This window comes from Ipomoea nil, unplaced genomic scaffold (genome assembly GCF_001879475.1).
Source record: "Ipomoea nil cultivar Tokyo-kokei standard unplaced genomic scaffold, Asagao_1.1 scaffold1421, whole genome shotgun sequence".
NCBI lineage: Eukaryota > Viridiplantae > Streptophyta > Magnoliopsida > Solanales > Convolvulaceae > Ipomoea > Ipomoea nil.
In genome coordinates, this window is record NW_017617849.1 from 3,391,885 (window position 1) to 3,405,430 (window position 13,546).

Consider the following 13,546-nt stretch of genomic DNA (forward strand, 5'->3'; position numbering starts at 1 on the left):
AATATATATATACTTAAAAATAATATTAAAAGTACTATTAAACACAAAAATTAATTTTAAAAATAATTAAAAATTACTAAAAAAATAAGTAAGGAAGGAAAAGTTGGTTTGACCAATAAATAATTAACGTGACATGTAAAATGAAACCAAATGAATATTTATAATTTACCCGCATGGACAGTTCAACTGGTCATAGATGTGAAAGTTTGAAAAAATGACCAGTGATTGAGTCTCACGAGCGGCAGTGATTCAGCCTTTTGAAAGACTAATTTTATATAATAAATATAAATATTATAAAGTTAATTAAAATAAAATCTCTATCTCGCAGACTCTCTTTAGATGGTTTAAAAGAACACGAATTCTTTTATTCCATCTTAATCAACTTTGGTGCACAAATAGTAAATAGTCATACAAACTTTTTAGTGCCTGGCTCCAAATGAGTGTGTTGTGTTTCTTTGAAATATATATATATATATATATATATATATATATATATATATATATATTATAAAATTTTGTAATATGGAGTGTCATACTCTATAAAAAAAATTACATAAGAATACAATTTGCACCTAGAATTATAATGAATAAAGGTAAAAATAGAATAATCCCATAAATATATTTGTTAATTTTGATTACTCCGTAAATTAGCGATAAAGATTTAAGAAAAGAAAAAAGAAAATTGGGGGTGGTGCGGGGCTCAAGGGGAGGTGGGACCCAAGAGGGAAAAGGGACACGTTGCTCCTTTGATCATGGGTGCAGTAGGACGAGGGTTGCACATGGGTGGTGGTAGGTTCAAGAAATTCATGTGATCACATGTGCTTTTCTTCTTTGTTTTTTTGACTGTGGACCCCACCCACCTGCGACCCTATCCGCTTCACCTTCCACCCTCCCACACCTGATCCTTCTGCCCCCAACCCTCCCCCACTCTTCTCCCCCGCAACTGACGCTCACTTACTCCTTTCTTATTTTTATTTTTTCTCCTGCTAATTTCATCAATATTTCAACCTTAAATTTTGCATTATTAGTCCCCAAATTTGAGATAAACAAATAATAATAATAATAATAATAATAATAACATAAAACATAATCTTGTTTTGAAAGAAGAACATCAATGCACTTAAAATAGGAGATCTTGAGTTTGAGACACAATAATGATAGTATTAACTTTTTGTGTTTCAATAAATTGAATAGATACTGTATTATAATAGAGTCAATAGTATAAGATGTCCGTATTAGGGAGTAGAAAAGAAAAGAAAAGGAAAGAAAAGAGAAGAGCGCGTAGGATAATGAGGGGCGCGAAATATCCATGATTAATGGAATTGCAGTTTATGAAACCAAAGCCCAAAACTAAGTAGGCCCAAGCTTCGTTGGCATTGACATTTCTGGAGCTCCAAAACAATAATTTAATACCGCACCACCACTCCTCGCTCCCTCTATAACCATTCTCCTCCTCCTCCGCCCCTTTCAATTCCCAATTCCATCAATTTCTCTCATTCGCCATCACAGCCGCCATGGTAAGCACCACCACCGGAACCAACAAAACCGCCTGCGAAGAGCCCAGACCCATACCCGCATTCCCCACAAAGCACAAGCTCAGCCCCGCCTCCGACCAGCTGCCCGGGATTAGCAATGCGCTCGAAGATTCGTTGTCCGGTTGCCGCCGCGCACGGCTGCCGGAGGTGCACCGCAGGACCCAGTTTAAGAAGGTAGTAGGTAATTCGATGAAGGGGAGCGATAGTAATGATGAAGGGGAAGAGGCCGCGGCCGCGGCCGCGGATGAGAAAGCGGAGGTGGAGAAGAAGATCTTGGCCCTCCAAAGGATAGTCCCCGGCGGGGAGTCTCTGGGAGTTGATAAGCTGTTTGAAGAGACGGCCGGTTACATACTGGCATTGCAGTTTCAGGTGAAGGCGTTGAGAGCTGTTACTAGCTTCGTTGAAGGGTCAGAAAAGGAAAAGAGAAAACTCGGTGGCTGAAATTTTTAAATATCAAAACTTCTGGGCGCCCATCGAAATCTTTATGTCTTTTTGAATGATCTACGATCCCACGTATAGAGTCGGTCCATCCAAGAATTTTCTTTGGATTTTCGGTACATCTTGTTTTTTTCTTCTTCTTCTTCTTCATTAATTACAGACCATTTTTTTTTTTTTTTTTGAATTTTGAATTTGGGATCTGGGTTTTGGTTATATTTTCTTGTTTATTCATTAGTTAATGTGAATACAGAGTTCATCGAAGATGAGAAAAATAGGGTTAGAGGATGCACTATGGTGTTGTAGGAATGAATTTCATATTTTATACATCCTTTTTTCCCCTAAACTTTTTTTTTTTAAACTCCTTTTACTTTAATACATTTATTTATAAGTTCATTGGTGGAAAAAAAAAAAAACCTCAAACATTTATACATTTGGTATAATTAATTTTAAGCAATTAAATACTGAAAATTTAAATGAAAAGGCATGTGAGAAGGGGGCATCAAATTAAAGATGGTATATTCGGTTGAATGCAAAAGTAAAACATTCTGTTATCTATCTAAAATGATGAAACATGCAATTAAATATATTCAAAATAAGTATTCCGTTTGTTTTTGTTTTAATAATAGGAAAAAAGTCAATCAATTTTGTTAATACATGTGATCACATGCCCTTTCATAACACGTTATTAGGATGAGTGCTTTGTATATCCTCGATGAACGAAAATTTATGTGAAAGTAAAATTTCATCTATAGCCAAAATCTCCGTTAGATTAGGAAGAGTAAAAGAATATGGCAAAGGTAAATACATATTATCTTATAAAAAATGGTCTCGTTTTCACATTATCTTATAAAAGTTAATTTCTTTTGTTATTTTTTTTTTTGGAAAAAGGGTCAAATAGGCTCTCGAACTTTAGCTTAAAAGTCAATTAGGCTCTTAAACTTTTTAAAGGTGCAATTACACCCATCAACAATTCATTTAGATGCAATGAAGCTCAAAATCAGGTTAACGACTTGCTATCACAGGTCATTAGGGTTCTGGCCACCTTCTAACGAAATTTCCGACAGGAAAAAAGTGACCGGTAACCGACCGACGAAATTTCCGGCAAAAAAAAGTGATGGTCACGGAGAATGTCATTTTTTTTTTGTCAAAAAATTCGTCGGAAGGTGGCCTGAACCCTAATGACCTGATTTTGGGCTTCATTGCACCTAAATGAATTGTTGATGAGTGTAATTACACCTTTAAAAAGTTTAAGGGCCTAAATTGACTTTTAAGCTAAAGTTTAAGGGTCTATTTGACCTTTTTTCCTTTTTTTTATTTTATTTTTTTTTATTTTTTATTTTTTACAATTAATCTATTTTGTCAATTTATAAATTATTATTTTTTGAGTAATATTGATCTATTACAAGATAGTATCTCTTCTATGCTTTTTCAATCTATTGCAACTCAAAGAGTTAAGATCCCTTTGAGTTAAGACCCCACTACCGGGGACCGATCATGTGATCTTCTCTCAAGAAAAATTGTCATATGAACATAAGGTGTTTGACATATAAATTAATCTAATATATTAACAAAAAAAATAAAAAATTTTGAATTTCATCAAATTATTTTACAAAATTCGAAATAAACTAATTTGTATTACGCAAATTTTTTTTTTAAAAAAAATTATAATATGTAAAAATTTACGATAATCAAATAGTAAATAAATATTATTTTAATTACATAATAAACTAAATAAGATTTTACATAATTAAGAGACCATTACAAATTTAACAAAATTATGAAATGATGGATGGATCGCATTAACATTAAAATAACGTTGGCCATTAATATAAGATAACTGGTCTCAAGAAATGTGGCAAATTATTATTATGCTATACAAAACTGTTCATAATTATGAATATATAATTAAAAAATTATGAATGTATAGTTCTATAATTATGAACATAGAGTTGTGAACATATAGTTTTGTAATTATAATCAATAATTCTGAATATGAAGTTTAAAAATTATGAATATATAGTTTTATAATTATAAACACATAGTTCAGTAATTATAAACATATAGTTTTCTAATTGTGAATATAGAGTTTAATAATTCTGAATATGAAGTTAAAAAATTATGAATATATAGATTTATAAATATGAACATATAATTCAGTAGTTATGAACTTAGAATCGTTATAAACATATACTTCTAGTTCTCTAATTGTGAATATAGAGTTTAATAATTATGAATATGAAGTTAAAAAACAATGACTATATAGATTTATAATTATGAACATATAGTTCAGTAATTATGAACTTAGAATCGTATCTACCTTGCAAGGTGGACACGGTTCCATAACATAACGATTGAAGAAATGTCGTAACAATGCAAATTCTAAAGCTTCCAAACGGAGCCTTATTTTCTAATGGGCCCATGGATGCTCGTTGAATCATAAACGTAAAAAGAAAGCCCATTACGTTTTCTGTTTGTTCACGGGGACAGTTGGGCCCGCCCAACTGCATTTCGGCATTTTATTCACGTGCCAGACGCTCTTCCCTGACCTGAGGACATTCCTTGGAACTGAGATCATATTCCCCAGCTCCCCCTTTTAAACCCGCTAATCCCTAAACCCTAATTCTGATTTCAGATTTCAGTTTTCTCCGTCAATTCAGTCAGCTTTCCAATCACAAAGGTACCGACTCTTCTTTTGTCGTTTTGCTTTCCATTTTCGTTCACTCTGTCCTTCCTTTATCTGTAAAGCCGCTTCTTTTGTCTTTTTTTTTTTTGCTTTCCATTTTCTTTCACTCTGTCCTTACTTTTTCATTGTATTGTTGAGAAACAGAGAAAGGTTAGGTTTCACAATTCGCTGGTTCTCAATTCCTAGCCGTTTCTTGATTGTTATTTTGATTTTGATTTTTGTTGTGGTTATGTTTTGGCTGTTGCATTAGTAATGGCGGATGATTCAGTAAACAATGTAGAGATGTTCAATGATTCCTATGATTCTGAATCAAAAACCTCTGCGAAGATCGCTGCACTCCAGCAGGAGAATCGCCAATTAGTTAATGAGAATGATCTCATCAAGGAGAGGGTGGAGAAGCTGAAGAAATCAATTGATGATTCCAACAATGAGAAAGCTGAGCTGCTGAAGATGGTGGAGGAATCAGAATTTGAGACTAGAGCTTTGAGATCAATAACTACCCGAGTTGCTGAGCTTGAGGAGGAGGCGTCTCAGCTCCAAGATCATCTGGGCAAAGCTTTCAATGATCTGGAAGAGTCAAGTTCTGAGGCGTCCCTATTGAGATCAACTGTAGTTGGGTTGAAAAGTAGTGAGAATGAGAAGGAAATCAAAATCCAGGCCATTGAGGAGGAAAAGAAACTGCTGATTTTAAAAGTGGAGAAATTGGAGGCTAGTAAGGATGATCAGAAGGTAGAAAAGGAAGCAAAGGAGCTGCACATCAGAGCATTGAAGAATAAACTTCAGGATTGGGATAAGGAGAAAGCGGAGCTGGCAAAGAAAGAGATGGAGGCGAGGGTGGATGAAATGAAAGGGAGAGTGCTAGAGATTGAGAAGAAGTTAAAGGATAAGGAACTACTGATTGCAGATGATCACACCAATGGGATTCCAGTGGCAGAGGGTAAGAATTATGGCTTCAAATTGGAGTGGCCATTGGTGATTGGGTCAGCAGTTGCAGCTATTGCTCTAGCCACAACAGTGATCTACCTGAGAAACGCTAGGAAAACATAGATTGGTAGTTCCACAAAATAAGAAGCAGAGTTGCTGAAACTCAGGTTGAGATTCTGGTGTCTAACCACTCCACGGATGATAGAATTTTTGATACACATGCTGTTTTTTGCAGGTCTTTGTTATGAGGTTTTGTCTTTTCCTTAAACTAAGATTGGGTTGTCAATGTTGCTTCGGAGTAATATGAATACATATTTTGTGTGCTAAACTAGATTTTCCTTTAATCCACACAACTTTTGATAGCATTGTAAGAGTACCGTTTCTGTTAGGTGCAAAGATGCTGATATCCATTTTTATAGGAGTATGCTAAATTGAAGGTTTTTTGATGAGTATTCAGTTTATCAAAACCTGCAAGACCAAACATTGGTTCCAATTTGGGCTCTAGATAAACATTTGATGATTTTTTATCTATATGAATTGCAGAAATTTGTAGCTATGAATTTACAGAATGCTGTATGTAAATGCAGTCAGCAAAAATCTTGAGAAAATTAAGAAAAAATTCAGCTTTGACACCAAAAATGGACTTTTGGAAAGTGCCAAGACTAGCCAAACAAAAAAAAAAAAAAAGAAGAGAATTTGGGCTGTGGCTAAATCTCTTTTCCTTGGAATTCATGTAATCTGAGAATGAGAAATAAATTGAAAGAAATCTGTACTGTCTAGAGTGGGATCAAGTGAGCAACCACACTGCCCTGCCTCTCTTGTCTACTAGGACCGAGGAGGGGTATAAAAAGGTTTATGTAGTCAATCAAGAAATCCTCTTTAATGCATTTCTGATCTCCCATATCCACCTACTTCTTCCTCTCTAGAAGATCCATTGTCCAATTAGGGTTTTGAACCTACTATTGCCATGGCACTGAAGCTGCAATTTTTTGGAAGGTGTTTTTCTATCCCAACAAGGTAGTACAGAATCACCTTTTCCTGTGATCTTGAAGTTTTTACAAGTGGGAATTCCATCTGTTGCTGTTGTGTTGTTCATGGATTCATGGAAGCTAATTAGATTCTTTGGAGAGGAACTCAAATGAACTCTTGAACAATCTTACATGTTAAGTTATAACACATGACATGAATCTGGCAGAGCTCTCCATCAGTAGATAAATACTCCCCGTACTAAGAATGCCTTGATACTGTTCCTTTAGCAGGTACGTGACTGGTTTACATTTCTGTGCATGAAGGTCTGCTGCTAATGAACTAGCAATAACGATTGCTTCAGAGGTCTTGATCCGCTCAATGTTAAAACCAGGTTGAATTTGCCATTTCTTGTTCTTGCTGTAACATGTAGACTGAAAGTACACTGTTATTGAAGTAGGGAATGAAGCCATTGGTCAGCGAAGCACATTAACCATTGTTCATATATATATATATGTGTGTGTGTGTGTGTGTGTGTGTATTGAGGATTATTGTAGCTTGGATCCATGTTTAATGATTTTTTTTTTTTTTTTTTTTTCTGGAAATGCTTACATTTTGCATCTCTATATTCTGTGGAACATACAGATCCTAATAAAGACTGCAGGATCTTCGAGTAGCTTGTAGATGTACAATCATTCATTGAGAATTTCAGGTTAGCCTTACTAATCTTGAATACTAATTACAGTTTTGAAATATGATGTCAGATGCATAAATGACTGATAAAGATTTATTAGGAAATTAAAAGTTAAAACAGGTATAATATAGCTGCATTTATTTGTATTATTATTCCACTATCATTACAAAAGAATAAAGAATTTGCTTTCTACAAAACAAATAATTTTCACAGGGAAAAGAATCCACAACATAAGCTAATAATCATCACAGATCATTATCATATCCTAAGATAGGACTTAGAACCTTGAGCGCTTGCATTCTGGAGGAAAACCCTGAGGGAACCTCTTAACATCAGCACAGTAATTGTAAATCATGAATTTCTGTTGCACCCATCGGAGTCTGTTTCTGCCCTTAGCATCAAGGCTTTGAGTCTGCCATGCCTGGGCGCCAGTTGAAGACTGGGTCGAACTGCCACATGATGAGCTTGATGTCTGAGCTGACCAAACACAAGCATTGGCGTTATAGTTCCTGTAAGAGGCCGTGAATGGAGCCTTGGTCCAATCCGTTTTGACCCGCCCGCCCTGGGTTGCCCAGTCGTCTGCGTTCCACAGGCTGGCGTAAACCTTCATGGGTTGGTTCTTTGGGAATGGCACGCCAATGGCTTCGTTGTTGTTGAATACTCTTATCGGAATGTTATCTATCAAGAATCTGTAAAATCCAGAAACATTTGGTCAGTACACGTCTTTGTGCTGTAAAAGCCATGTTAACATATAGATAGATATATACTTACATGATGCGTTGAGGATTCCAAAGAATGGAGTAGGTGTGGAAGGAAGTTGTGGGGTCGAACCATGGGTGGAACTGTTGTTCTTTACCACCTTTTCCTTGGGAGTAGACATTGGTGTGGATTGTGTAAGGTTGTCCCGAAGAATTTCCCAGGAACTCGAAGTCAATCTCGTCATGTCCTGCTCCTAGAGACGATAACTGTAGAGTTGCATACTTTGATCAGAAACTAATTAAACGTAAAAACAGAAAAAACTGAAAAAAGGGTGCATGGCACGAAGGAAGCTTAGAGCCTTAGAGACATACATAAAAGGTGGTGACAGTGCCAGCAGAATTGCCAGGGACGAGCTTGAGCTGCATGTCGAATCTCCCAAACAAATACTCGTCTTTGGATTGGAAGCCGGAACCAGAGGCCTGGTCTAGAGTCAAGTCGAGAAGGCGGCCGCCCTCCTGTATCTTAGCGCGCTGATCGCCTCCAAAAGTGATCTGAACGTCTTGGTAGAAATTCCCAGCGGAAGCTGAGAGGATGATGAAAGCAAGGAGCACTGTGAGCTGCAAAAACATGGTGGGAACTGATCTTGAAGAAGAAGAAGACTTCATATCTTAGCTTTCTGGTGATTTTTTGGGAAAGGGAATACTTGATGGAATGGAATGAGTTAGAATTAGGAGGTGAATGCTTATATAGATGTTGAGTAGGTGCCCTGCCCGGCCCACCATAGCGGACAGTGGGTAGGAGGAAGAATCCTAGAAAGAAAGGTGGGAAGCTAACAGAGAGAGCTGGCCGGCGGAGAAATGATATCCACGCGTTTATGAAGAGGGCCGGCGTGTTGGAGGACATGGATTTTTCTCTATCAGTGGATTACAGCTCTCCACTCTTGCTAAACCAGTTTTAATGTGTTTACCTACCCCTCACGCAATTGACTTCTTATATGTCAAAACTCTGTTTGGCATATTAGTTATAACTTATAAGTTTGCTTAAAAGTTAATAGCTACAAGCTACTAGTTTATTTTAAAACCTACCTTAAAATGTACTCCCCCGTTCCTAATTGATTGTCTGTCTTGTTTCTTCACGGTTTTTAATACAACATAACAAATGTTACAAACTTTCCAATTTTGTCCCTCAAAAGTAGGTGTTGTTTGTATAAAGTACAATTGTACTTACCTCTAAAAATTTGAAAAGTTAAAAGGGTAAATTGGGAAATATAGAGTGATAGTTATGTTCAATTTTAGAAATATGGCACTATTTTGGAACAAATCAAAAAGAAAGTAAGATAAGTAAAATGGAACGGAGGAAGTATATGGTTATAAGTGAGGGACTGAGTTATTAATATAAGTATAGTTTAGGGACCACATAAGTAAATAAATATGGATAATCAAATAATTTGAAGATGTGTATGTAAATATGTAATTGTGGTGTTTGACATGTGTAAAGTGGTGAGTGAGGGTGGATTATCCTCCTACATGTGACTGGCAATGGCAATAATTACCAGGCACTAACATTTAAAAAAAAAAAAAAACAAGAAACAAAGTAATCCATACACAATTGAGTCAAGCACAAATATTGAACTAAGCAAAACAAATGTAAGTATAAATATAAAAACGAGATTAATATCGATCAAGAGATTTAAGTTAGGAAGTATAATATTTTAGATACAATAAATAATATATTGGAAATAAATAATCAAGAGATTGAAGGGATGCACATCAAAGTTACTTTCATATTGTTATATAAAACTTAAATATCCGCATGGTATACGAAATTTATATAGCATTGAAAACTTTGAATCAAAACGATGAAATACATAATTCATACGTGTAAGGTATGTACAAAAAATTTTATAACACAAGACACAAATATTTAGGTACGAAATATTTAAATCGAGCCTAACTGTTTGTTGGCTGCTTACTACCTCTATATTACTCGCGGCCCTAACATGAACAACGTAACTAACGTGTGGTCTAAACTCTAATGGTGAAAGAGAAGATCGAATAACAAGAATCTAATTTCAAATGGAAAAAGACATCCGATCTGGGAAAGAGTTGGAATTGTCGTTTACCAAATAAACCTAAAGGAACCAAAATCTGGTTAACATACGTCAAGTTGCAAATTAAATAGGTTAACTCCAAAGAATTGTTGAGTCACAACTAATAATAATAATAATAATAATAATAATTCATCCTTATTATTATATTTGCTGAAATTATTACAAAAAAAGAATAAAGAATTTGCTTTCTACAAAACAAATACAATAATTTTCACAGGGAAAAGAATCCATCCACAACATAATCTAATAATCACTAGGACTTAGAACCTTGAACGCTTGCATTCTGGAGGAAGACCCTGAGGAAACCTCTTAACATCAGCACAGTAATTATAAATCATGAATTTGTGTTGCACCCATCGGATTCTGTTTCTGCCCTTCGCATCAACGTCTTGGGTCTGCCATGCCTGCCCACCGCTTGAAGACTGGGTCGAACCGCCGCACGATGAGCTCGATGACTGAGCCGACCAAACACAAGCATTGGCGTTATAGTTCCGGTAAGAGGCCGTGAATGGAGCCTTGCTCCAATCAGTTTTAACCCGCCCACCCTGCGTTGCCCAGTCGTCTGCGTTCCAAAGGCTGGCGTAAACCTTCATGGGTTGGTTCTTTGGGAATGGCACGCCAATGGCTTCATTGTTGTCAAATACTCTTATCGGAATGTTATCTATCAAGAATCTGTAAAATCAAGAAACAAATTTGATGAGGACACATTGTTGAGCATATAATCATTAATGTGCAATTAGGTTGAGATGTAGCTTTCAATTTGGTATCAGAGTCAGACCAAAGGTCATGGGTTCCATTAATGTGCAATCCAATTATCAATTTAGACTTTTAGTTGAGATGGAGCACATACTTCAATTCACATACGTTTTTGATCTGCTGTAGTATATTAGTATATATGGCCGGATTGTACAGATAAATACTTACATGATACGTTGAGAGTTCCAAAGAATTGAGTAGGTGTGGAAGGAAGTTGTGGGGTCGAACCATGGGTGGAACTGTTGTTCTTTATCACCTTTTCCTTGGGAGTAGACATTGGTGTGGATTGTGTAAGGTTGTCCAGAAGAATTTCCCAGGAACTCGAAATCAATCTCGTCATGTCCTGGTCCTAGAGACGATAACTGTAGCGTAGTACCAAACTTTGATCAGAAAACTAAACGTTATAAAAACATATAAACTGATGCATGCAAGGTTCGAATTGAAGCTCAGAGACATACATAAAAGGTAGTGACAGTGCCAGCAGAATTGCCAGGAACGAGCTTGAGTTGCATGTCGAATCTCCCAAACAAATACTCGTCTTTGGATTGGAAGCCGGAACCAGAGGCCTGGTCTAGAGTCAAGTCCAGAAGGCGGCCGCCCTCCTGTATCTTAGCGCGCTGATCGCCTCCAAAAGTGATCTGAACGTCTTGGTAGAAATTCCCAGCGGAAGCTGAGAGGATGATGAAAGCAAGGAGCACTGTGAGCTGCAAAAACATGGTGGGAACTGATCTTGAAGAAGAAGAAGACTTCATATCGATCTTTCTGGTGAATTTGGGAACGAAAGGGAATACTTGATGGGATGTTTCGAGTATTACCTGAGTGCTTATATAGATTTTGAGTAGATATGAAGGTGGCGCTTAACGGATAGAGCCGGCGGAGAATTGGTACCCACGCGTTTATTTTAGCGGGGGCGGTGTGCTGACTTCCGAGGACATGTCATTTTCTGATCAGTGGATTCCAGCTCTTCAGTCTTGCCTAACCAGATTTAATATTTACCTACTCCTCACGCAATATAATTGACTTCCAACTATTTTTTTATTTATTTTTGTTCATCTTAATAAAAATAAAATTACAAGGAAAAAAATATTCAAATTAACTTCCAAATTATAGGTAAAAGTGTAATTGTGTTAACCAACTCAAAAACAATAATTAAGTTTGTGCACGGTCCAAAATTATATAATTCAATTAAATTTGATATGTTCTTTCTAGTCATCGCTGGTATATTGGTCATCTTATTAAAAAATTATTATTTTAATTTATTTTAAATAAAAAAAATACTATTTTGTTATCACTTGTTATAAGATTTAACTTGAGACTTGCTAAAATTTTTTTTAAAAAAATTGGACTAATTTGTATTCTTTTATGCTGCGATAATATTAATAGTAAATATAAATTTCTTGAGAAATAGAGAAGAAATAATAAAACTATTGAATAAATTTTGTAACATTTATCTTAAATGTATGAAAATTTAAATTACATAACACGTTAAATGATTTTTGTTTGTTTGTTTGACAAGGTCAAATACTTGAATAACATCACTCAAATTGTTGGGTGAGAATTGAAGGCTTGAAGCCGTATTGGACACTTGCATGTTGGTCATTTTCACATGAATGTCGTATTTTCAGGGATTGTTAGTGCACATTACAGATATTTATTTGTGTGACAGAACGGATAAAGTCAGATTAATATATAAATATAATACTTAAACTAACAAATGTAATATTAAATTAGAAATAAAATATTTTATTCTTAATTTAAATTTTAAAAAATTATATTTTTTATATAAGTAATAAATATTTTATTCAAAATTTAGTATTATATTTACTAGTATAAGTAGTATTCCGTACATTTCATTTTAATCTGACTCGTCTTATGCATAAGAATTTGTGAGATGATTTTATACAAATTTTTGCACTAGTATATATATATATATATATATATATATATATATATATATATATATATATATATGGAAAAGGACTAACCCCTTCTTCACAATTGGGTGACGGTGGTTTACTAATTCTATCCACTTTCTGCGATTCTTCTGTCCACCCTTCTAGATTTTTAAAGATTGAATCCAATCTGCCTTTGCTTTTACCGATATCGTAAATCACGAGATAATTATACTTTAAAAAAAAGTATTACATATTTAACTAATTTAAGCTTTATTTTGTATAAAATAATTTCAGGTAAAATGAATTAAAATTTAATTTTGATGTTATCACCATTTTATATAATTAATTTAGTATTAGTAAATATAATATCTACACCTAAAATTTATTAAGGTTTCGTTCGAAAAGCAGAAAAATGACTTCTGGAAAATATTTTTCAAAAAATGACTTATTTTTTGGAAAATATTTTCTTTTTCAGTGTTTGGTTGCATTCTGAAAAATATAGGAATGGATGGAAACTAAGGAATCGAAGGCAACGAAGACAACCGTGTTTTGAGTGTTTTGGCGTAAGTCATTTTTCGCAAAAATACCTACGTTTTTCCCCGCAACGAAAATGTTTTCAGTTGACTGAATTTTTCTACTGCATCTAAATATTGAAAATTCAAAACATATTTTCCAGAAGTCATTTTCCATATTTCTAAACAGACCATAAAAATATTATTGATTGACCATGACGAATCAAAATTTAAAATTATATAAAAAGATATTTTGAAAAAAATAAATGAGTATGCTTTATTCTTGTGTCATCATTAGAAAAATATACTACAATACCAGCAAAATGAAATTAAA

At 34.8% G+C, this 13,546-nt stretch overlaps 3 protein-coding genes across 7 annotated transcripts; 2 read left to right on the forward strand and 1 right to left on the reverse strand.

The window, feature by feature from the left end:
* The first annotated feature begins 1,378 nt into the window (after positions 1-1,378).
* On the forward strand, positions 1,379-2,316 carry LOC109187687 (transcription factor PAR1-like). The gene has a single exon (XM_019337955.1). The coding sequence runs from the start codon at positions 1,515-1,517 to the stop codon at positions 1,974-1,976; it is 462 nt and encodes a 153-aa protein (XP_019193500.1). The 5' UTR covers positions 1,379-1,514; the 3' UTR covers positions 1,977-2,316.
* Positions 2,317-4,451: 2,135 nt separating this feature from the next.
* On the forward strand, positions 4,452-6,030 carry LOC109187685 (protein Hook homolog 1-like). Of its 2 annotated transcripts, XM_019337951.1 has the most exons (3): positions 4,452-4,650; positions 4,778-4,806; positions 4,907-6,030. In XM_019337951.1, the coding sequence occupies exon 3, from the start codon at positions 4,909-4,911 to the stop codon at positions 5,701-5,703; it is 795 nt and encodes a 264-aa protein (XP_019193496.1). In that variant the 5' UTR covers positions 4,452-4,650; positions 4,778-4,806; positions 4,907-4,908; the 3' UTR covers positions 5,704-6,030. The 2 variants fall into 2 exon arrangements, with proteins under 2 accessions (XP_019193496.1, XP_019193494.1); XM_019337949.1 differs by lacking the exon at positions 4,778-4,806 and having other exon boundaries at positions 4,466-4,650.
* A 1,333-nt stretch (positions 6,031-7,363) lies between these two features.
* On the reverse strand, positions 7,364-11,630 carry LOC109187679 (xyloglucan endotransglucosylase/hydrolase protein 15-like). 4 transcript variants are annotated; one of them, XM_019337943.1, is made up of 4 exons: positions 11,564-11,608; positions 8,311-8,606; positions 8,012-8,205; positions 7,364-7,929 (listed from the first exon to the last, which is right to left on the reverse strand). In XM_019337943.1, the coding sequence occupies exons 2-4, from the start codon at positions 8,602-8,604 to the stop codon at positions 7,518-7,520; spliced, it is 900 nt and encodes a 299-aa protein (XP_019193488.1). In that variant the 5' UTR covers positions 8,605-8,606; positions 11,564-11,608; the 3' UTR covers positions 7,364-7,517. The 4 variants fall into 4 exon arrangements, with proteins under 4 accessions (XP_019193488.1, XP_019193487.1, XP_019193489.1 ...); XM_019337944.1 differs by lacking the exons at positions 8,012-8,205; positions 8,311-8,606 and adding exons at positions 10,356-10,721; positions 10,974-11,167 and having other exon boundaries at positions 7,369-7,563; positions 11,264-11,630; XM_019337945.1 differs by lacking the exons at positions 8,012-8,205; positions 8,311-8,606 and adding exons at positions 10,317-10,721; positions 10,974-11,167 and having other exon boundaries at positions 7,369-7,524; positions 11,264-11,630.
* Between the last annotated feature and the right edge of the window lie 1,916 nt (positions 11,631-13,546).

Bases quoted from the DNA above. Each gene is read 5' to 3' on its own strand.
- LOC109187687 (XM_019337955.1), top strand. From the start codon at position 1,515: ATGGTAAGCACCACCACCGGAACCAACAAAACCGCCTGCGAAGAGCCC.
- LOC109187685 (XM_019337951.1), top strand. From the start codon at position 4,909: ATGGCGGATGATTCAGTAAACAATGTAGAGATGTTCAATGATTCCTAT.
- LOC109187679 (XM_019337943.1), bottom strand. From the start codon at position 8,604: ATGAAGTCTTCTTCTTCTTCAAGATCAGTTCCCACCATGTTTTTGCAG. The intron at 8,206-8,310 runs GTATGTCTCTAA...GCAACTCTACAG, and splicing joins GCACTGTCACCACCTTTTAT to TTATCGTCTCTAGGAGCAGG. The intron at 7,930-8,011 runs GTAAGTATATAT...TGGATTTTACAG, and splicing joins TGGAATCCTCAACGCATCAT to ATTCTTGATAGATAACATTC.